The sequence below is a fragment of the Panulirus ornatus genome, chromosome 65 (genome assembly GCF_036320965.1).
Source record: "Panulirus ornatus isolate Po-2019 chromosome 65, ASM3632096v1, whole genome shotgun sequence".
Lineage (NCBI taxonomy): Eukaryota > Metazoa > Arthropoda > Malacostraca > Decapoda > Palinuridae > Panulirus > Panulirus ornatus.
The window spans coordinates 26,123,484-26,145,488 of NC_092288.1; the positions used below are offsets into that span (position 1 = coordinate 26,123,484).

At 50.7% G+C, this 22,005-nt stretch overlaps 1 protein-coding gene across 1 annotated transcript in view; it reads left to right on the forward strand.

Moving 5' to 3' along the window:
* Positions 1-22,005, forward strand: part of LOC139746433 (uncharacterized) — a 410,448-nt gene that overhangs the window by 223,885 nt on the left and 164,558 nt on the right. Inside the window, exon 3 of the mRNA XM_071657684.1 lies at positions 19,409-19,592. Within this exon, the coding sequence (XP_071513785.1) occupies positions 19,409-19,592 (184 nt within the window). The remainder of the gene's footprint in view (positions 1-19,408; positions 19,593-22,005) is intronic.

Here is a 22,005-nt window from a genome sequence, read left to right on the forward strand (position 1 = left end):
TCCAGGGTTGAGCAGACTCGTGTGTTGACAGTGTTGTGTAGGTCATGGCACGTGAGGCAGGCAGGTGTGGTCAAGTGACCCTCTCGTTCCTTAGTGTAGTCTCTGACCTGTTCCTTCGTCCTCCTCACACCAGAGTACTCTGACCTTACAAGATCCTCTCTCTCTCTCTCTCTCTCTCTCTCTCTCTCTCTCTCTCTCTCTGTCTCTCTCTCTCTCTCTCTCTCTCTCTCTCTCTCTCCCTCTCTCCCTTGTGGGCAACATCACCATCTGTGGTTGTCACTACCATCTGTGGTTGTCACTACCATCTGTGGTTGTCACTACCAGTTGTGATTGCCTGGCCAGGTAGGTCACCAGTCTTGCCAACTGCAGGACGACGCCCACGCGCCGCTCGGGCCTGCCAGGGTCTTGCCCTTGGTAACACCCTGGCCTGCAGGGGTCGGGCGTCCATCCTGGCAACGTTGCTTCCTGCTACAGGTGTTTGTCGTCCGTCAGCTGGTGGAGCGGCCATCTGTTCCCCCAGCTGGGGTCTGGCCACAGCCCAGGTTACCTAGGCCCTTCCTGCCTCGCTCCACCGTCGTCCACCAGCCAGCCAGTGTCTGGCGGTCCTCGTGTGTGTGGCTGAACGCCTCTGAGATCGTCCTCTGATCTTGCGTTTACCTTCACCTGCCTCCAGGCGACGCTGGCCAAATTAAGGCCAGGGTGACGCCTTGGCCACACAGACACACACAGACACAGACACACACACAGACACACACACACACACACAGAGGGCCGGTGTGGGGCATGTGTGGGCCCAGGCACCAGCGTGGGGCATGTGTGGGCCCAGACACCAGTGTGGGGCATGTGTGGGCCCAGGCACCAGTGTGGGGCATGTGTGGGGCCAGGCACCAGTGTGGGGCATGTGTGGGCCCAGACACCAGTGTGGGGCATGTGTGGGCCCAGGCACCAGTGTGGGGCATGTGTGGGGCCAGGCACCAGTGTGGGGCATGTGTGGGCCCAGGCACCAGTGTGGGGCATGTGTGGGCCCAGGCACCAGTGTGGGGCATGTGTGGGGCCAGGCACCAGTGTGGGGCATGTGTGGGGCCAGGCACCAGTGTGGGGCATGTGTGGGCCCAGACACCAGTGTGGGGCATGTGTGGGCCCAGGCACCAGTGTGGGGCATGTGTGGGGCCAGGCACCAGTGTGGGGCATGTGTGGGCCCAGGCACCAGTGTGGGGCATGTGTGGGGCCAGACACCAGTGTGGGGCATGTGTGGGGCCAGACACCAGTGTGGGAGGCAGCGTCTTGTTGACTGACTTCTTCAGGCAACAGCTGTTCCTCCTGCGAGCGGTGTTGCCTCCAACACATTGTGTGCAGGTGTTATCCACGTCCTGATCCTGGTGTGTGCAGGTGTTATCCACGTCCTGATCCTGGTGTGTGCAGGTGTTATCCTCGTCCTGATCCTGGTGTGTGCAGGTGTTATCCACGTCCTGATCCTGGTGTGTGCAGGTGTTATCCACGTCCTGATCCTGGTGTGTGCAGGTGTTATCCACGTCCTGATCCTGGTGTGTGCAGGTGTTATCCACGTCCTGATCCTGGTGTGTGCAGGTGTTATCCACGTCCTGATCCTGGTGTGTGCAGGTGTTATCCACGTCCTGATCCTGGTGGTGTGTGCAGGTGTTATCCACGTCCTGATCCTGGTGTGTGCAGGTGTTATCCACGTCCTGATCCTAGTGTGTGCAGGTGTTATCCACGTCCTGATCCTGGTGTGTGCAGGTGTTATCCGGCGACGTATCTCTGAGGTCGACAAAGGATTAAGAAGTCTGGAGTGTCCGTCATAACTTGGCCCAGGTTATAACTGGTGCACGCAACACAATGTTCTGCTTCCATAACTTTGAGATCCCATCACGTGAGACGCTGCTCCAGGCTACCACCTGGCAGGGTTCAGCGGTGGTCCAGGCTACCACCTGGCAGGGTTCAGCGGTGGTCCAGGGTACCACCTGGCAGGGTTCAGCGGTGGTCCAGGGTACCACCTGGCAGGGTTCAGCGGTGGTCCAGGCTACCACCTGGCAGGGTTCAGCGGTGGTCCAGGCTACCACCTGGCAGGGTTCAGCGGTGGTCCAGGGTACCACCTGGCAGGGTTCAGCGGTGGTCCAGGGTACCACCTGGCAGGGTTCAGCGGTGGTCCAGGCTACCACCTGGCAGGGTTCAGCGGTGGTCCAGGGTACCACCTGGCAGGGTTCAGCGGTGGTCCAGGCTACCACCTGGCAGGGTTCAGCGGTGGTCCAGGGTACCACCTGGCAGGGTTCAGCGGTGGTCCAGGCTACCACCTGGCAGGGTTCAGCGGTGGTCCAGGCTACCACCTGGCAGGGTTCAGCGGTGGTCCAGGGGACGTATTGACAAGTGTTTCTTTTCCCTGGTCAACATTACGTCAGTACATACCTGGCCATGTTCCTGCTTCAGTCAGCAACTGCGCAGCGCATTGTGTCCACTCTGTGTTGTCTTGTGCGCACCTTTCCTCAGCAGGGGCAGGTGTGAACAATAGATGAAAACTGATCCAGCTGCAAAAAACCAGCCAACCGGTGTCTCCTTGTTCCCTGCCTCCACCTTGACCAGCAGGTACCCACATCATGGCCTGTGGGGGGACACCACGACCTCCCCACCAGTGCCCCGGGGGAGCACTGTCTTGCCCCGGGGGAGCACTGTCTTGCCCCGGGGGAGCACTGTCTTGCCCCGGGGCTTCAGCTTATCATTGCTCGTGAGTCTTGTTGACATTCATTGAGGGAGGCGGGGGGGGGGGGGGGGGGACGCACAGTCGTAGGCAAGCTTTGGCCAGGCCAGGTCGTGCCCCAGGTCGTACCCAGGTCGTGCCCCAGGTCGTGCCCTAGGTCGTCCGTGCGGTGTTGCCGAGGTTGTGTCGCGTCTGACGTCACACCTCGTTAATGACTGGAGTCCGCGGGGGGGGGAAGGGGGGGGGTTGGAGCGTGGCCGGGGGGGGGGGGGGGGGAGGTCGTCAACACCAGCTGTGGTGGAGGGGCCCAGCTGGTCGTCCCCCCCCCCCCCCCGCCACCCACCAGACTCTTGTATAACCATCCTGCCTCCCCTCCTGCAGGACCCCCCGCCCCCCCTCCAGTGACCGACTTTCCTGTAGGACCCTGTATGACTGGCCTGCAGGACCTGCAGGACCCCTGTATGACTGGCCTGCAGGACCTGCAGGACCCCTGTATGACTGGCCTGCAGGACCTGCAGGACCCCTGTATGACTGGCCTGCAGGACCTGCAGGACCCCTGTATGACTGGCCTGCAGGACCTGCAGGACCCCTGTATGACTGGCCTGCAGGACCTGCAGGACCCCTGTATGACTGGCCTGCAGGACCTGCAGGACCCCTGTATGACTGGCCCTCAGGGAAGCAGCGTCAGGTTAATTAAGACTCAGACTTGAGTGGTGATAATGACCATGAGCCTCGCTACTGACGTGGCGCGCTCTGGTTGGCTGGGCAGTAGGACCATCAACTGCCAGGGTCGTTAAGGAGGTGAGCGTCAAGCAACGATCAGCGACCGAGTCATCCTCCACACCTCCTCCTCCAGGTGTTGAGGATGACTTAACACCACGTACACTGTTCATGTGGCCCGTCGCCTGCTGGGCTCAGACCTCCCTCCTGCTGGGCTCAGACCTCCTGCTGGGCTCAGACCTCCTCCTGGGCTCAGACCTCCCTCCTCCTGGGCTCAGACCTCCTCCTGGGTGAACGGGAACCGCTTGCCAGCTGGTCCGGGAAGGGGGAGTCTTATGTCTGCTGGAGGAGGATCATGACTGTTGTTATGTCTTCTCTCTCTCTCTCTCTCTCTCTCTCTCTCTCTCTCTCTCTCTCTCTCTCTCTCTCTCTCTCTCATCCTTGATCGCCATTCCATTCCCAGCGATAGCGAGGTAGCGCCAGGAAAAGACAACAAAGGCCACATTCGTTCACACTCAGTCTCTAGCTGTCATATGTAATGCACCGAAACCACAGCTCCCTTTCCACATCCAGGCCCCACAAAACTTTCCATGGTTTACCCCAGACGCTTCACATGCCCTGGTTCAATCCAATGACAGCACGTCGACCCCGGTATACCACATCGTTTCAATTCCCTTTATCCCGTGAATGCCTTTCACTTAAACCTCCTGTATGTTCATGATCCGATCACTCAAAATGTTTTTCACTCCATCATTCCATCTCAGAATGGTTGACTGGGAAGCCGGCAACCCACACGTTATCCGCCTGCTATCTGGGAGTCAAGATAAGCGTATGATAACACAACACCGCGGAGGAGAAAATGGAAAGCATAATACGAGAAATATTCATACAAGAAAAGTGAAATAAAACTTCAATGTCGACTGTGTATTTTATCAAGAACTGACATTTGTAACATGTTATCTTTAATGTTACCAGGCGGTGAGGGGGGGGGGGGGACGCATGACGCACGCCATGCACAGATAGGAACGCATGATGGGGGGGGGGGTCATGAACAGCACATAGACGACTGACGCATGACTATTGTTTACTGAGCAGTGGAGGCATGACATGCACGACCCACGCATGCATGATACACGACCCTGGACAACATGCACGACCCAGGCATGCATGATACACGACCCTGGACAATATGCACGACCCAGGCATGCATGATACACGACCCTGGACAACATGCACGACCCACGCATGCATGATACACGACCCTGGACAACATGCATGACCCACGCATGCATGATACACGACCCTGGACAACATGCACGACCCAGGCATGCATGATACACGACCCTGGACAACATGCACGACCCAGGCATGCATGATACACGACCCTGGACAACATGCACGACCCAGGCATGCATGATACACGACCCTGGACAATATGCACGACCCAGGCATGCATGATACACGACCCTGGACAACATGCACGACCCAGGCATGCATGATACACGACCCTGGACAATATGCACGACCCAGGCATGCATGATACACGACCCTGGACAATATGCTTAACGTGTGGGGTAAATCTACCACTCCTGGGGAGGGGGGGGGGAGATAATATGTCAGTTAGGAACTTGTGTTGCCGACCAGCTCTTGTGTTGCCGACTAGCTCTTGTGTTGCCGACCAGCTCTTATGTTGCCGACCAGCTCTTGTGTTGCCGACTAGCTCTTGTGTTGCCGACCAACTGTAAAATGTGAGTAATGTTTTGTGTGATATGAACTCCTTTCCTTGCTCTCCCTCTCACACCACTCTCACATCTCACACTCCATCCCCCCCCTCTATCTTCCAGCCCCAGACTCTCACAACCTCTCCCTCGCTCCTCCCACTCTCACCTGCTTGTCTTATCATCTTTAATTACTTCCTTCTCTTTCTACATACTTCCAGCACTTCTTCCTCCTCCTCTCCCTTCCTCCTCTCCCTTCCTCCTCTCCCACCACTGTGACACCCACGACCAGTGAGAGCCAACACGCTCACATGATAGATGCTCCTGTTCTCACTATAGTATATATATACACATGCATACATACATATATACATACACATGCATACATACATATATACATACACATCCATACATGCATGCATACATACATGCACACATACATACACTCATCATGCATGTGTTTGTGACACACAAGGACACAGTCACTCACAGATGCACACACTTAACGAATGAAGACACGGGATTACATACATGATTAGGACAACACACACACACACACACACACACACACACACACACACACACACACACACACACATCATAAAGGGCGTACATGGAAGTGTTGCTGCAGCAGCAATATGGCCACAATGGTCTGGGAGCAAGAGAGCCCACGCGGGCCCCGTGACCCAGCCTGGAGCCGAAGCTACTACTGTCACGGGGCCTGGGGCTCAGGGTAGTACTGTCAACGGGGCCCGGGGCTCAGGGTGGTATTGTCAACGGGGCCCGGGGCTCAGGGTGGTACTGTCACGGGGCCTGGGGCTCAGGGTGGTACTGTCACGGGTCCCAGACCCGGGATGATAGTGTCACGGGGCCCAGACCCGGGATGACAGTGTCACGGGGAAATATGTTTCATTTTTCACTCAGAGACGATTACAATGTGAGAACAAATCATTATAGATCTACGCGCCTGCAGCTGCCCCGCCCGCAGGTCGTCACTACGTCCCCATCCATACTGCTGGGGGAGCAACGAGGCAACCCCGGACTCCGTCTAGCACTGCCACCCAACACACATTCCTGACCGCTGTCAACGATCTCATGTTTTGCATCTGTTTCTCACCTGTGATCCATTGTGCTATTGTGACACAACCTGGCCTGCAGGTGGTTCAGTTGACCACAAACTCATAAATGTATCTATTCTACCAGCACTTCCCCCCTCCAGCAGCTCCTTCTAAACGTAGATATTGGCACCTCAACATAGCTGTTCGGAATTATACCCAGTCTACCATGTCTGTACCTGCGGACATACCTCCATCTACCATACTCATCGACCAGACAATCACTTACCACCACATTCATCATGTTCACACTTACCATACACACATTACACATACGTATGTGAGGTGACCCCTCCCCCTCCTTCATCTACCATGCTCAATCCATAATTCTCCATCTACCATACCTCATCTACCATAACCAATCTACCATACCTCATCTACTATAATCAATCTACCGTACCTCATCTACCTTACCTATCGACCCTGAGCCGCACACATCACAGGCGTCAAACACTCGACGGAAACTCCAATCAAGAGATTCTCATTGATGTTTCCTGTACTAATCATCTTCGTGTCCAATCTTGGGTTGTGAGCCGCCTTGATCTGGTACCTCCAGTGTCTTGTCCCTCCTCCAGGCTTGGGTCTCCCTCCAGGAATCTTATTGTAGAAGCGAAAAAACAAGACAGGCATCAATTTTCCTCAGGTGCTGATAGACCCGATTCTCGACTGGGAGGTGGAAGAGAGGAGGTTATAGGAAAAGATGAAAGCGTAAGGTGGAAAAGAATTGCACAGTATCGTTGTGCGAGGAAGGACGGGTGTACCACAACGACCAGTCCTCGTATAGTTGATCTCCACAGAGCAACAGCGGGAAGCAGCAGGTCCAAGGTCTTAGTATCCATGACAGAGGCAGACAGCTCACGAAGACAGTGACCGAGATGATGATACTTGTAGAACAGAGAGAGAGAAGCAACACCATGGTAGATGGTCAAGGTGAGGTGACAGTGAGGGAGTTGATGATGTGGAAGACTTTACATTCCACTCTGAGTGTATGAGAGGTGGAACATCACCACCAGAGACATGTTGGGGAGGATGAGACTCCAGCAGGTGAGGATCACGTCCTCACACGTCAAACATGACGTGTAAACAAACCACTAACGTCAGCGAGTCAGGTTATGATGTTCATGATGTGGGTCACCAAGATACAGTGGAGACAATGGTCAGGTCTAACTTGTCTTCACTATTGCAGGGTTCGATTGTGGTGTCAGGAAATTTGATGGTGTTAAACGAATGAGAGAGAGAGAGAGAGAGAGAGAGAGAGAGAGAGAGAGAGAGAGAGAGAGAGAGAGAGAGAGAGAGAGAGAGAGAGAGAGAGAGAGAGAGAGGCAGAAACTGGTCTTTGCACCGTTGAAGTTTACCCGGCTGGTGTTGCTGCGCTCTGAGATGGTGCACAGGTCTCAGTCACCAGAGGGAGTGTGTTTAGTGGGAGACAAAAACGAGGACTGTGAGTGAGGGGAGGTGGGTGGGGAGGCTGGCTCAACCATGTGGTGTGGTATTACTGGCACACGAGTGATTCGAGTTATGACCAGAGGAGAGGTTGTGTGTTGTGAGTGCCAGACACGTGGCTGACGTGTGCCAAGTAAATATCAAGGGTCGAGTGTGTAGCTTGAGGACCAACACACGCTTGAGGACGACCCATCCAACCTCTGCCGCCACCACCAACCTGGCCAAGGGCGAGTACTTGGCCAGGACGAAGGTACAAATGACATTGGACTCGCATTACCATAACTTTAGGGTCGTGAACGATATTCAATACTGAGTGAGAATCACCCTAGAGGTATGGTGGTGGCCGGCTGGCTGGCTGGTCCGGCGTGTGGAGGAGGAGGAGGAGGAGGAGCCGACTGTGAGATGGAAGATGACTTTGTCTCATGACAGACCCAAGTTGTGCGACCAGTTTGTACACATGAAACCCCGAGACTCTCTTGCTTATATATATATATATATATATATATATATATATATATATATATATATATATATATATATATACACGTGGGAGACGTGACCGTGGCACGTGGCAGACGTGTTCAAGACACATGAGAGATATACAAGTGACATGTATAACGCACGTGTTGGAGACGTGTTCAAGACACGTGAGAGATATACAAGTGACATGTATGACGCACGTGTTGGAGACGTGTTGCAGACAGACAGACAGACCTTGAGAGCAGCAGGCAGGCCAAGGTTGTCAGTGTCACCCATGTTCTGCCGCTCAGACTCCCCAGCTTACGTAGGTGCTGGGGAGTGGGGAGAGGAGGGGAGGGGAGGCGATTTGGAAGATTAGATGAATGGGGAGAGGATGGGAAGTGGAAAGAGGAGGGAAAAAGGGGAAAGGAAGTTGAATGAGGAGAGTTAGGGGAGTGGGGAGAGCAAGGGGAGTGAGAAGAAGAATAGAAGGAGGAATGGGGAGAGAAGGGGAGTGGGGAGAGGAGTAGGAGTCGGAAGACAGGAGTGGAGGGTTGAAAGGAAGTGGGGAGATGAGGTGGAGTGGGGAGTTGAGAGGCAGTGGGGAGATGACGAAATGGAAAGTAAGAGGGAGATAAGGTAGAGAGGAAAGACAGAAAAACGTAGAAAGGCGAAGAGAGAGGGGAAGGGAGAGGGGAGGGGAGAGGAGAGGGGAGGGGAGAGGAAGCAAAAGAAAGTGTGAGGCAGGAAAAGAAAGGGAGAGGAAGGGAGAAGAGACAAAGAGAAAAGACGATCCATTTAGATGGAGGAAGACAACAGAGGAAGGAAGGGTGAGGGAGAGGGGCAGGGTGAGGGAGAGGGGCAGGGTGAGGGAGAGGGGCAGGGTGAGGGAGAGGAAGGGTGAGGGAGAGGGGCAGGGTGGGGGAGAGGGGCAGGGTGGGGGAGAGGGGCAGGGTGGGGGAGAGGAAGGGTGAGGGAGAGGGGGAGGGTGAGGGAGAGGAAGGGTGGGGGAGAGGAAGGGTGGGGGAGAGGAAGGGTGAGGGAGAGGCAGGGTGAGGGAGAGGCAGGGTGAGGGGCAGGGTGAGGGAGAGGGGCAGGGTGAGGGGCAGGGTGAGGGAGAGGGGCAGGGTGAGGGAGAGGGGCAGGGTGAGAGGCAGAGGACAGTGGTCAGGCTTTGGTGAACAAGAATCATGTTCGTCTCCCGACCTCGGCTCCAACACACGCAGGTTCGAATCCTGAGTGAGGCAGTCGGCCCACCACCAACTCAGGTGCTCATCTTTTCCTCCGGCCTGGTCGATACACACACACACACACACGTCTCCTGTGTCACTACCAATCATAACATTCCAATCCCACTCAGAACCGCTTCTATTCACCGGAGGATCAGCCAAGATTAGGGCAATCGATTCGCCAGTTGCCGGGTCCCTCCTTCTCCAGGTCTCGTGTGTATGGAAGCTGAAGTAATTGGTCATCACAAGGGGTTAAACAGGCAACAGGGGGCACAATAGTCGAGCAATTATCAGGGGTTAAGTGGCAATGTTTAGCGGATGTGATACGCTTAACGACTTGGCCGGGAGTTGGGCAGAGTTGAGTGTTGTGGCGGCATCCGCTGGTGACGACACAGTTTAGTTGTTTGATGAACTTGCTTAAAATCTGACTTTAATGAGAGATGAAATAATGAGACAAGACACTTCTGCTGCTACACTCACGCCGGCGGCTCACGACTGCAACAGAAATACATCATACAAAATACAGTACTGTATTCACGAAATACAGTAGTGTATTCACGAAATACAGTACTGTATTTACGAAATACAGTACTGTATTCACGAAATACAGTGATATGATACAGAGGGAAGGGATTCAACGCAGGACAAATATATGAATACCAAGAACTTCACCACCTAGTCATCCCCTAGCACCTCCCATCACCACCTAGCACCTCCCATCACCACCTAGCCCTTCCTGTCATCACCTAGCACCTCCCATCACCACCTAGCCCTTCCTGTCATCACCTAGCTCCTCCCATCACCACCTAGCCCTTCCTGTCATCACCTAGCTCCTCCCATCACCACCTAGCACCTCCCATCACCACCTAGCCCTTCCTGTCATCACCTAGCACCTCCCATCACCACCTAGCCCTTCCTGTCATCACCTAGCTCCTCCCATCACCACCTAGCCCTTCCTGTCATCACCTAGCTCCTCCCATCACCACCTAGCACCTCCCATCACCACCTAGCCCTTCCTGTCATCACCTAGCACCTCCCATCACCACCTAGCCCTTCCTGTCATCACCTAGCACCTCCCATCACCACCTAGCCCTTCCTGTCATCACCTAGCACCTCCCATCACCACCTAGCCCTTCCTGTCATCACCTAGCACCTCCCATCACCACCTAGCCCTTCCTGTCATCACCTAGCACCTCCCATCACCACCTAGCCCTTCCTGTCATCACCTAGCACCTCCCATCACCACCTAGCCCTTCCTGTCATCACCTAGCTCCTCCCATCACCACCTAGCCCTTCCATCACTACCCAGACCCTCCCCTCACTACCTAGCCCTCCCATCGCCACAGAACCTTCCCATCACCCATAGTAACCCTTCCCATCACCTATAGTGTCCCTTCCCATTCTTCTCAATTTAACCCTTCGTTCACATATCCGAGGTCAAAGGTCATTCATTCTAGTTTACTTGATGAAACTACGTCAGCTGTGACCCAGCTATATGGTTCCCTCCTCCTCCTCCTCCTCCTCCTCCTCCTCCTCCTGCTCCTCCTCCTCCTCCTCCTCCTCCTCCTCCTCCTCCTCCTCCCAGTGTAATTCCCTATTGTTCACTTCCCTCGTCCCCTACACTGTATACTACCCAGTTCCCTGTCCCCTACACTGTATACTACCCAGTTCCCTGTCCCCTACATGTTACTCTCCCTTGACTGCTTACTTCAGGTTTATGTTACTCTCCCTTCGTTAGTGTGCCTCATCTACCATCTTCTCCCTCACTAGTCCATCTTTACGACACGTTCTCCCTGCTTCTCAACATCTACCAAGCTCTCCCTTCCTAATCTCCCTTCACTATACAACGTTCCTTCCTAACACAAGCCCCCTCCCCGACACATATATCCCTCCCTTACACAGTTTCTTCTTCCTTACAAAACCCTCTCCCTCACAAATCCTTGCCGTCCCCTCTCCCTGCACTCTCAGCCTGAGTAATCTCCCTGCCACGGTAATCTCCCTGACCTACCTCCCTGACCTACCTCCCTGACCCACCTCCCTGACCTACCTCCCTGACCCACCTACCTGACCCACCTCCCTGACCCACCTCCCTGACCTACCTCCCTGACCCACCTCCCTGACCCACCTCCCTGACCCACCTCCCTGACCCACCTCCCTGACCTACCTCCCTGACCCACCTCCCTGACCTACCTCCCTGACCTACCTCCCTGACCTACCTCCCTGACCCACCTCCCTGACCTACCTCCCTGACCCACCTCCCTGACCCACCTCCCTGCATCACCCATTTATTCAGTTATCAGCTGAGAGTTATTGGCCTGATTAAAGGAATTACTAACATAATTATAGGAATTATCAAAGCAAATATCAAATTATGTGTATTATGAGATTCATGGAATTCTGTTAATTCTGTAGTCACGTGATACTCAGATAATTCTTGGAATTCCTGGCAGTATTATCAGCCTATTGCTCATACGTCAGACAGACATCAACCAAACAGAACACTGACGTCATCAATTATCATCAGAATATCATGCATTTTGAGGAATAATTCTGCATGTTAGTCAGGGGAAAATATAACATCAGAAAGATCAATTTTTTCTGGAAATAATGAAAGAAATGTAAGAATAATCAGCTTTGTGGCTGATAATTATTAGATTGATAATCCTTGGTATGATACTCATGATAATCCTTGGTATGATAATCATGATAATCCTTGGTATGATAATCATGATAATCCTTGGTATGATAATCATGATAATCCTTGGTATGATAATCATGATAATCCTTGGTATGATACTCATGATAATCCTTGGTATGATAATCATGATGATCCTTGGTATGATAATCATGATAATCCTTGGTATGATAATCATGATAATCCTTGGTATGATACTCATGATAATCCTTGGTATGATACTCATGATAATTCTTGGTATGATACTCATGATAATCCTTGGTATGATATTCATGATAATCCTTGGTATGATAATCATGATAATCCTTGGTATGATAATCATGATGATCCTTGGTATGATAATCATGATGATCCTTGGTATGATAATCATGATAATCCTTGGTATGATAATCATGATAATCCTTGGTATGATAATCATGATAATCCTTGGTATGATAATCATGATAATCCTTGGTATGATAATCATGATAATCCTTGGTATGATAATCATGATAATCCTTGGTATGATAATCATGATAGCTGAAGGAAAATATTATGATGATAATTCTGGCAAAGATGTGGGCGCATGAAGATGGTTGGCATTATCTTGAGAATTATTAATGTCCCTCTGAGAATTATTCATATAAGGTTGATAATCCTAATAAGGTTTATTCTGCCTTGGCTCTTGCCATTAGTGAGAGAGTAAGGGGGCTTAATCTGTCTTCCTTTGCCTTGCCTAATCTTATGGGGAGAGAGAGAGAGAGAGAGAGAGAGAGAGAGAGAGAGAGAGAGAGAGAGAGAGAGAGAGAGAGAGAGAGAGAGAGAGAGAGAGCACCAGAAGCCAACCTTCATCTGTATGATCACCCAATCGAGAATATAGGACCTTGGTGGCCACATCATCTTAGGGAAGAGCCCGAGGGGAGCGGTGAGAGGAGGAGGAGAGGGAGGGAGGGAGGGAGGGAGAGGAGATGCCGTGGGAGAGGGAAAGTGGGCGAGGAAGGTGTAAGAGGGAGGGTGAGAGAGGAGAGTGGGAGCAGGAAGGATGGATCAGGAGAAACACTTTATTTCTGGTAGAAAACTTAAAGCCAACTAGACCAGTGGCTCAAGACAGAGCCAAGTGTTCCCAGGGAGGTGCGTCCTGATGACGCACACACACACACACACACACACACACACACACACACACACACACACCCACACACACACACACAAAGTGCCTCCAGCCTCTTGCTTGCACTGAGGAACTACACGAGGCGACCCTGCTATTCATAAAGTCACTCTCATTGCATGAGTGGACTGCTTGCAAAGGTGTTCAGGTCAGAGTCCAGTGCACCAAGCAGGTCATGCACACCTAACCAGAGCAGCTCACTTCACCGCTGGCCATCATGTGAGTGTACCTGGTCTACCTTACCTCGGACATTTCACATGACCCTGTTCACTTCTTTACCAACACGTCGATCCCTTTATAACACATCGTTCCAATTTACTCTATCCCATGCACGCCTTTCATCCCCCTGCATATTCAGGCTCCACCCATACATTTCTTTTCACTCCATCCTTCCACCTCCAATTTGGTCTCCCTCTTCTCCTCGTTCCCTCCACCTCTGACACATACGTCCTCTTTGTCAATCTTTCCTTGCTCATTCTCTCCATGTGACCAAACCATTTCAATACACCCTCTTCTGCTATCTCAACCACACACTTTTTATTACCACACATCTCACTTACCCTTTCATTACTCACTCGATCAAACCACCTCACACCACATCCACCAACACATCCACCCTCCTCCACACAACTCTATCTGTAGCCCACGCCTCGCAACCATATAACATTGTTGGAACTACCATGCCTACAAGCATACCCATTTTGCCCTTCCACATAACGACCCTCATTCAACATATTCTTCATTGCCCCCCAAAACTTCAACCCCTCTCCCACCCTATGACTCGCTTCCTCTTCCATCCGCTGCCAAGTCCACTCCCAGATATCTAAAACACATCACTTCCTCCAATATTTCTCCATTCACTCTCACATCCCAGCTAACCTGTTTCTCAATCGTGTTAAACCTAATAACTTTGTATTTATTCACATATACTTTCAACCTCCTCCTTTCACTCTTCTAAACTCAGTCACCAACTTCTGCAGTTTCTCACTCGAATCAGCCACCAGAGCTGTATTATCGGCGAACAACGACTGACTCACTTTCCAGGCCCTCTCATCCCAACAGACTGCACACTCGCTCCTCCCTCCAACACTCAAGCATTCCCATCCCTCATCATCCCATCTATAAACAAATTAGACAACCGTGGAGACATCACACCCGTGCTGTAGACCAACCTTTACATGGAGACATTCACTCGCCTCTCTTCCTGCTCGTCCACATACCTTACACCTATATGATTTTATAAAAACTTATGACTGCTGCTTCTAGCAGTATATATATATATATATACATATATATATATATATATATATATATATATATATATATATATATATATATATATATATATATATATATATATATAGGGGGCTAATGGGGAGATGATAACAAGTAGTGGTGATGTGAGAAGGAGATGGAGTGAGTATTTTGAAGATTTGTTGAATGTGTTTGATGATAGAGTGGCAGATATAGGGTGTTTTGGTCGAGGTGGTGTGCAAAGTGAGAGGGTTATGGAGAATGATTTGGTAAACAGAGAAGAGGTAGTAAAAGCTTTGTGGATGATGAAAGCCGGCAAGGCAGCGGGTTTGGATGGTATTGCAGTGGAATTCATTAAAAAAAAGGGGGTGGCTGTATTGTTGACTGGTTGGTAAGGTTATTTAATGTATGTATGACTCATGGTGAGGTGCCTGAGGATTGGCGGAATGCGTTCATAGTGCCATTGTACAAAGGCAAAGGGGATAAGAGTGAGTACTCAAATTACAGAGGTATAAGTTTGTTGAGTATTCCTGGTAAATTATATGGGAGGGTATTGATTGAGAGGGTAAAGGCGTGTACAGAGCATCAGATTGGAGAAGAGCAGTGTGGTTTCAGAAGTGGTAGAGGATGTGTGGATCAGGTGTTTGCTTTGAAAAATGTATGTGAGAAATACTTAGAAAAGTAAATGAATTTGTATGTAGCATTTATGGATCTGGAGAAGGCATATGATAGAGTTGATAGAGATGCTGTGTGGAAGGTATTATGAATATATGGTGTGGGAGGTAAGTTGTTAGAAGCAGTGAAAAGTTTTTATCGAGGATGTAAGGCGTGTGTACATGTAGGAAGAGTGAAGTGATTGGTTCTCAGTGAATGTTGGTTTGCGGCAGGGGTGTGTGATGTCTCCATGGTTGTTTATGTTTATGGATGGGGTTGTTAGGGAGATGAATGCAAGAGTTTTGGAGAGAGGGGCAAGTATGCAGTCTGTTGTGGATGAGAGAGCTTGGGAAGTGAGTCAGTTGTTCTGCTGATAATACAGCGCTGGTGATTGATTCGGGTGAGAAGCTGCAGAAGCTGGTGACTGAGTTTGGTAAAGTGTGTGAAAGAAGAAAGTTGAGAGTAAATGTGAATAAGACCAAGGTTATTAGGTACAGTAGGGTTGAGGGACAAGTCAATTGGGAGATAAGTTTGAATGGGGAAAAACTGGAGGAAGTGAAGTGTTTTAGATATCTGGGAGTGGATTTGGCAGCGGATGGAACCATGGAAGCGGAAGTGAATCATAGGGTGGGGGAGGGGGCGAAAGTTCAGGGAGCGTTGAAAAATGTGTGGAAGTCGAGAACGTTATCTTGGAAAGCAAAAAGGGGTATGTTTGAAGGAATAGTGGTGCCAATAATGTTATATGGTTGCGAGGCGTGGGCTATGGATAGAGTTGTGCGGAGGAGGGTGGATGTGCTGGAAATGAGATGTTTGAGAACAATATGTGGTGTGAGGTGGTTTGATCGAGTAATTAATGAAAGGGTAAGAGATATGTGTGGTAATAAAAAGAGTGTGGCTGAGAGAGCAGAAGTGGGTGTTTTGAAATGATTTGGTCACATGGAGAGAATGAGTGAGGAAAAATTGACCAAGAGGATATATGTGTCAGAGGTGGAGGGAACGAGGAGAAGTTGGAGACCAAATTGGAGGTGGAAAGATGGCGTGAAAAAGATTTTGAGTGATCGGGGCCTGAACATGCAGAAGGGTGAAAGGCGTGCAAGGAATAGAGTGAATTGGAAGGATGTGGTATACCGGGGTTGACGTGCTCTTAATGGATTGAACCACTGCATGTGAAGCGCCCAGGGTAAACCATGGAAAGTTTTGTGGGTCCTGGATGTGGAAAGGGAGCTGTGGTTTCGGTGCATTATACATGACAGCTAGAGACTGAGTGTGAACGAATGTGGCCTTTGTTGTCTTTTCCTCGCGCTACCTCGCGCTCATGCGGGGGGAGAGGGTTTTCATTTCATGTTTGGCGGGGTGGCAACGGGAATGAATAATTGCAGACAGTATGAATTATGTACATGTGTATATATGTATATGTCTGTGTGTATATATACATATGTATACATTGAGATGTATAGGTATGTATATGTGCGTGTGTGGACGTGTAGGTATATACATGTGTATGTAGGTGGGTTGGGCCATTCTTTCGTCTGTTTTCTTGCGCTACCTCGCCAACGAGGGAGACAGCGACAAAGTATAATAGAATAAAAATAACTACTTAATATATATATATATATATATATATATATATATATATATATATATATATATATATATATATATATATACACACATATACATTATATATATATATATATATATATATATATATATATATATATATATATATATATATATATATATATATATATATATAGATATATGAAGCAGAAAAAGGAAAGACAAGGAAAAGTACTTATAAATTTTTGAGGAGGTAAGACGTGTCTTTTAAAATGTAGCAGGTCTAAGTTACTGGGAAAGACATGAGGAGGTAGAGAACATCAGAGCTTCGAGGTGTTGTGAGAGGAGCACAGTTGGTGTGGGTGTTAAGATATACTTACATTCAATTCATTAATTTATGCATATGTCAACACAAGACAAGACGGAAGAGAAAAGGGATTGAAACCCAATTACAGGATGTGAGTGGTCGTATTTAGGGCGACTACCTCCTGAATCTCATTGTGTGTGTGTGTGTGTGTGTGTGTGTGTGTGTGTGTGTGTGTGTGTGTGTGTGTGTGTGTGTGTGTGTCTTCTTTGTACATATATGATATCAATACCATTACAGCCACTACTACCATAACTACTATGACTACTACAACTATAGTATACCTATCAGTACCTGTATTACCCTACATTCATACGTGCACAAATTCCAAAATATAGAACTTTTAATTTTTAAAATCTTTCGAATAATCTTTACAATCTTCGCAAATATTTTAGATGTACGAAACAAAAATAGGAAAGATATTCTCTTCTTCTCGAGAGTGCAACCTGCTTCTTTCTGGGGGAGGGGGGGTCGTCTCCCACACCCCTGCCTGCCGGAACAATAAGTGTCCTGGGGGCATTCTCCTGAACCTGGGGACGACCCTTACCTCTCCCTGAACCTGGGGACGACCCTTACCTCTCCCTGAACCTGGGGACGACCCTTGCCTCTCCCTGAACCTGGGGACGACCCTTACCTCTCCCTGAACCTGGGGACGACCCTTGCCTCTCCCTGAACCTGGGGACGACCCTTACCTCTCCCTGAACCTGGGGACGACCCTTGCCTCTCCCTGAACCTGGGGACGACCCTTGCCTCTCCCTCAACCTGGGGACGACCCTTGCCTCTCCCTGAACCTGGGGACGACCCTTGCCTCTCCCTGAACCTGGGGACGACCCTTGCCTCTCCCTGAACCTGGGGACGACCCTTGCCTCTCCCTGAACCTGGGGACGACCCTTGCCTCTCCCTCAACCTGGGGACGACCCTTGCCTCTCCCTCAACCTGGGGACGACCCTTGCCTCTCCCTGAACCTGGGGACGACCCTTGCCTCTCCCTGAACCTGGGGACGACCCTTGCCTCTCCCTGAACCTGGGGACGACCCTTGCCTCTCCCTGAACCTGGGGACGACCCTTGCCTCTCCCTGAACCTGGGGACGACCCTTGCCTCTCCCTCAACCTGGGGACGACCCTTGCCTCTCCCTCAACCTGGGGACGACCCTTGCCTCTCCCTGAACCTGGGGACGACCCTTGCCTCTCCCTCGAACCTGGGGACGACCCTTGCCTCTCCCTGAACCTGGGGACGACCCTTGCCTCTCCCTGAACCTGGGGACGACCCTTGCCTCTCCCTGAACCTGGGGACGACCCTTGCCTCTCCCTGAACCTGGGGATGACCCTTGCCTCTCCCTGAACCTGGGGACGACCCTTGCCTCTCCCTGAACCTGGGGACGACCCTTGCCTCTGTGAAACATGTTTATGCTTTAAGTTTTGAGTGATAAACCTGACCCAGGTAATGCTAGACCAGCGGCATCAAAGGTTGCATAAGATGAATTCATACATAAAACATGATATAAATTCTTCCTGCACCCCTCATCACCCCTCATCACCCCTCATCACCCCTCATCACCCTCCTAACGCACCCCACCACATCCTCCCTCACCCCCCCACCCCACCACGCTCCCTCACCCCCCCCCCCCCCCACCTCCACCACGCTACCTGCCTTTGAGACGAGTGAGCAAGAGGGACGTAAGTGCCACAGCTGATCCATTACGACAGGTTGCAGTAAGGATCACTTTATCTTGGTCCAGAGCTTTGCTTTCAGTGTGTGTGTGTGTGTGTGTGTGTGTGTGTGTGTGTGTGTGTGTGTGTGTGTGTGTGAAGTTCTACGTTCTTGGGGTCACATCTCTTTAACATTCTATCCCTATGACGAGATTTTGCCAGTGGGAAGGTTAACGCGTAGCGATCACCGCTGGGTCATCGCAGGATCACCACAGGATCACCGCAGGAGAATTAAAAATGTAGAATACTAAGTCAGGTGCGTCAGTGTTGTCATGTGTCGGGTGTGGAGACTGACAGCAGCGTGTGGCTCAGGTGGGATGACAAGACAGTAACTTGGGCTAGGGAGGGGAACTGGACAGTCCCTGTACGTGTATTAGCTGTGCCCCACCCATTTGTGTCAGCTGGGGAGGGATTGTTGTCAGGTGAGCCTACACGGTGTGTGGTATCATAGATTTAACAGTAAACAGGTACCCTACCTCACTCCCTCCCTGCCTCACTCCCTCCCTCCCTCCTTGCCTCCCTGCCCGCCATGTTAACGTGCTTCTCCTCTCCCTGGCAGGTTACCACACTCCCTCCCTCCTTCCTTGCCTCCCTGCCCGCCATGGTAACGTGCCTCTCCTCTCCCTGGCAGGTTACCACACGTACAAGTGGAACAGCACGGCGCACACAGCTCGGGTGCAGGAGGAGATCTTGTCCGTCACGTATGAAGACGGTCGCTGGAGCAAACCTTACTTCGACTGTGGCGGAGGCAACATCTGGATGATGACCTACACCGTCCCCTTCTTCGGCTACGCCAACGGCACCTACTACTTCAAGTAAGTGCCTCCAGCCGCCCTACATCACGCGCACCTGTTAAGAAAGACTGGAGGTAAGTACCAACTGGGTCTTACCAATATTCTGTACATTTCCAAAACTTTACTATCTATTGACATCATCTGAAAGTCTACTTTTAGCTACGTTGTGAATGTTTGGACAACACAGACTTATTCTAAGTATATTTAAGTAGCTGTTGAAAGCGACTGGTGTACACAACTCGGTCATATTTCAAGTATATTTGAGGAGGTTATAAGTGGCGAATTTAGTCAGTCTCAATCTTGTTCTAAGTAGATTTAAGTAGAGTTTCAGTTTCTGGTAGTGAGATGTGTACCTCAGGTATGACAACAATACGTGGATCATTCAGTGCACCAGAGAAGCTGTTCTGATGAACAGCTCTTGTCGTGGGTGTACCGTGGGCAGTACTGTGGGGAGTACATGCAGCGTGGGGAGGATGTTTATCCTGCAGGGTGAGGAGTATGGGCAGCGTGGGGAGTATGGGCAAGGTGAGGAGTATGGGCAGCGTGGGGAGTATGGGCAGGGTGAGGAGTATGGGCAGGGTGAGGAGTATGGGCAGCGTGGGGAGTATGGGCAGGGTGAGGAGTATGGGCAGGGTGAGGAGTATGGGCAGCGTAGGGAGTATGGGCAGCGTGGGGAGTATGGGCAGGGTGAGGAGTATGGGCAGCGTGGGGAGTATGGGCAGGGTGAGGAGTATGGGCAGCGTGGGGAGGATGGGCAGCGTGGGGAGTAAGGGCAGCGTGGGGAGGATGGGCAGCGTGGGGAGTAAGGGCAGGGTGAGGCTGGGAGAACTCCTGATACGTCGTGTTGGTCTAGACACCAACCCTCCCAGGTTAATAGATGTTGACCCCCTGCTTTACGCCGCGGTCATGGTTCACTTTCCTCTCTTCTACAGATATTACTTTAGCTTCTGCTCCCGAGGGCTGGCTGCCTGTGTGCCCCCACCATAAGATAGAGCACGTAATACTGGTTAGGTTACACCGTCATAGGATTATTATGCAGCCATGCGCATCTCTAGGGTGGGCTGTTGTCACATTTGTTTCTTTCCTCACACCGCTAAACTCTGGAACTCGACCCAGCATTATCTTGCTCCACACGCCCACCTGATCCTTGTAAAGAACACGTTTTTCACGTTTTCTAAGACTCTTAGATTAATTCTCCTCCTCTCTCTCTCTCTTTACTTCTTTATTTCTCTAGCTACTTTTTCAGCTTGCCTTTAGAAAATTTCAGTTTCACTGAAGACCTGGCCTCGATGAAGATATTTTTCCTTCATGGCTGGAAACTTCGACAGAAAAAAGTCAAGAAAAATGTGAAGTTATCGTGAAGCAGCGGACTTGTGTACCGGAAGTAGGATAAAGAAGGTCTGGCAACTTTTCTCAAGTATTTCCAAGACTCTGCTAAAATCTTCCCCTGTTTAACATAATTAATGAGATTGTAATCGTTGCTACGGAAGGTTCTGCTGGGGTCAGCAAAGCCTCACACCAGCACCTCATATCATAACATGTACGTAGGACTTGTTCTGTTTGGAAGAAGTGATGGGAACATGGGATCATGTAGCTGGGTCAGGTATATAGTTTATTGTTATCACTAGAGCAATGTGGAATGATTCATATATATGACTGACTTACTGTAGGTGTAGATGATGTAGAGGTTATGAGGGTAGTGTGTAGCCAGGGGAGACTGCAGCTGCTTACAAGGGGACCTCAACAACCTCCACAGTTGGTGTAGCGCTTGGTTGATCAAGTTTAGCATGAGTGAGGAAGAACTCATTATGGGTACCATGGAGCAGGAGATAAACTACACACACACACACACACACACACACACACACACACACACACACACACACACACACACACACACACACACCTTCTCACGTATTTCATAAGAAAGTTCATTACAAGGACTTCCATTGGAGGATTTTCTCCTCTTCTGTCCCCATCACTCCCTCCTCCCACACCCCCTCAAACCCCCTGGATCTAACCATCCCCCTCTCCCTCCCTCTCTCCCTCCCTCTCTCCCTCCCTCTCTCCCGCTCCCTCAGGGGAAGGGGTGACGGAGCATCACAGCACAACAGATGTATCTCTGCTTCACAATATATTGTATCATGAAGTTCTTCCCCTTTTTTCGTTTTCCATTTAATCTTTCGGAAGGTAGCGGGGGACCCCGGATCATTGATTGTGCTCAGAGAGAGTGTGTGAGAGGAGGGAGGTGGGTGGTGGGAGAGGTGTGAGAGTTTGGGGAAAAAGGAGTCTCTCTCTCTCTCTCTCTCTCTCTCTCTCTCTCTCTCTCTCTCTCTCTCTCTCTCTCTCTCTCTCTCTACTCTTTCGCTCTCACCTCACACCCCCTCACAATCTCCCCAGCCAGGGTCATTATAGAGGCAAGGCAACCCGCTTC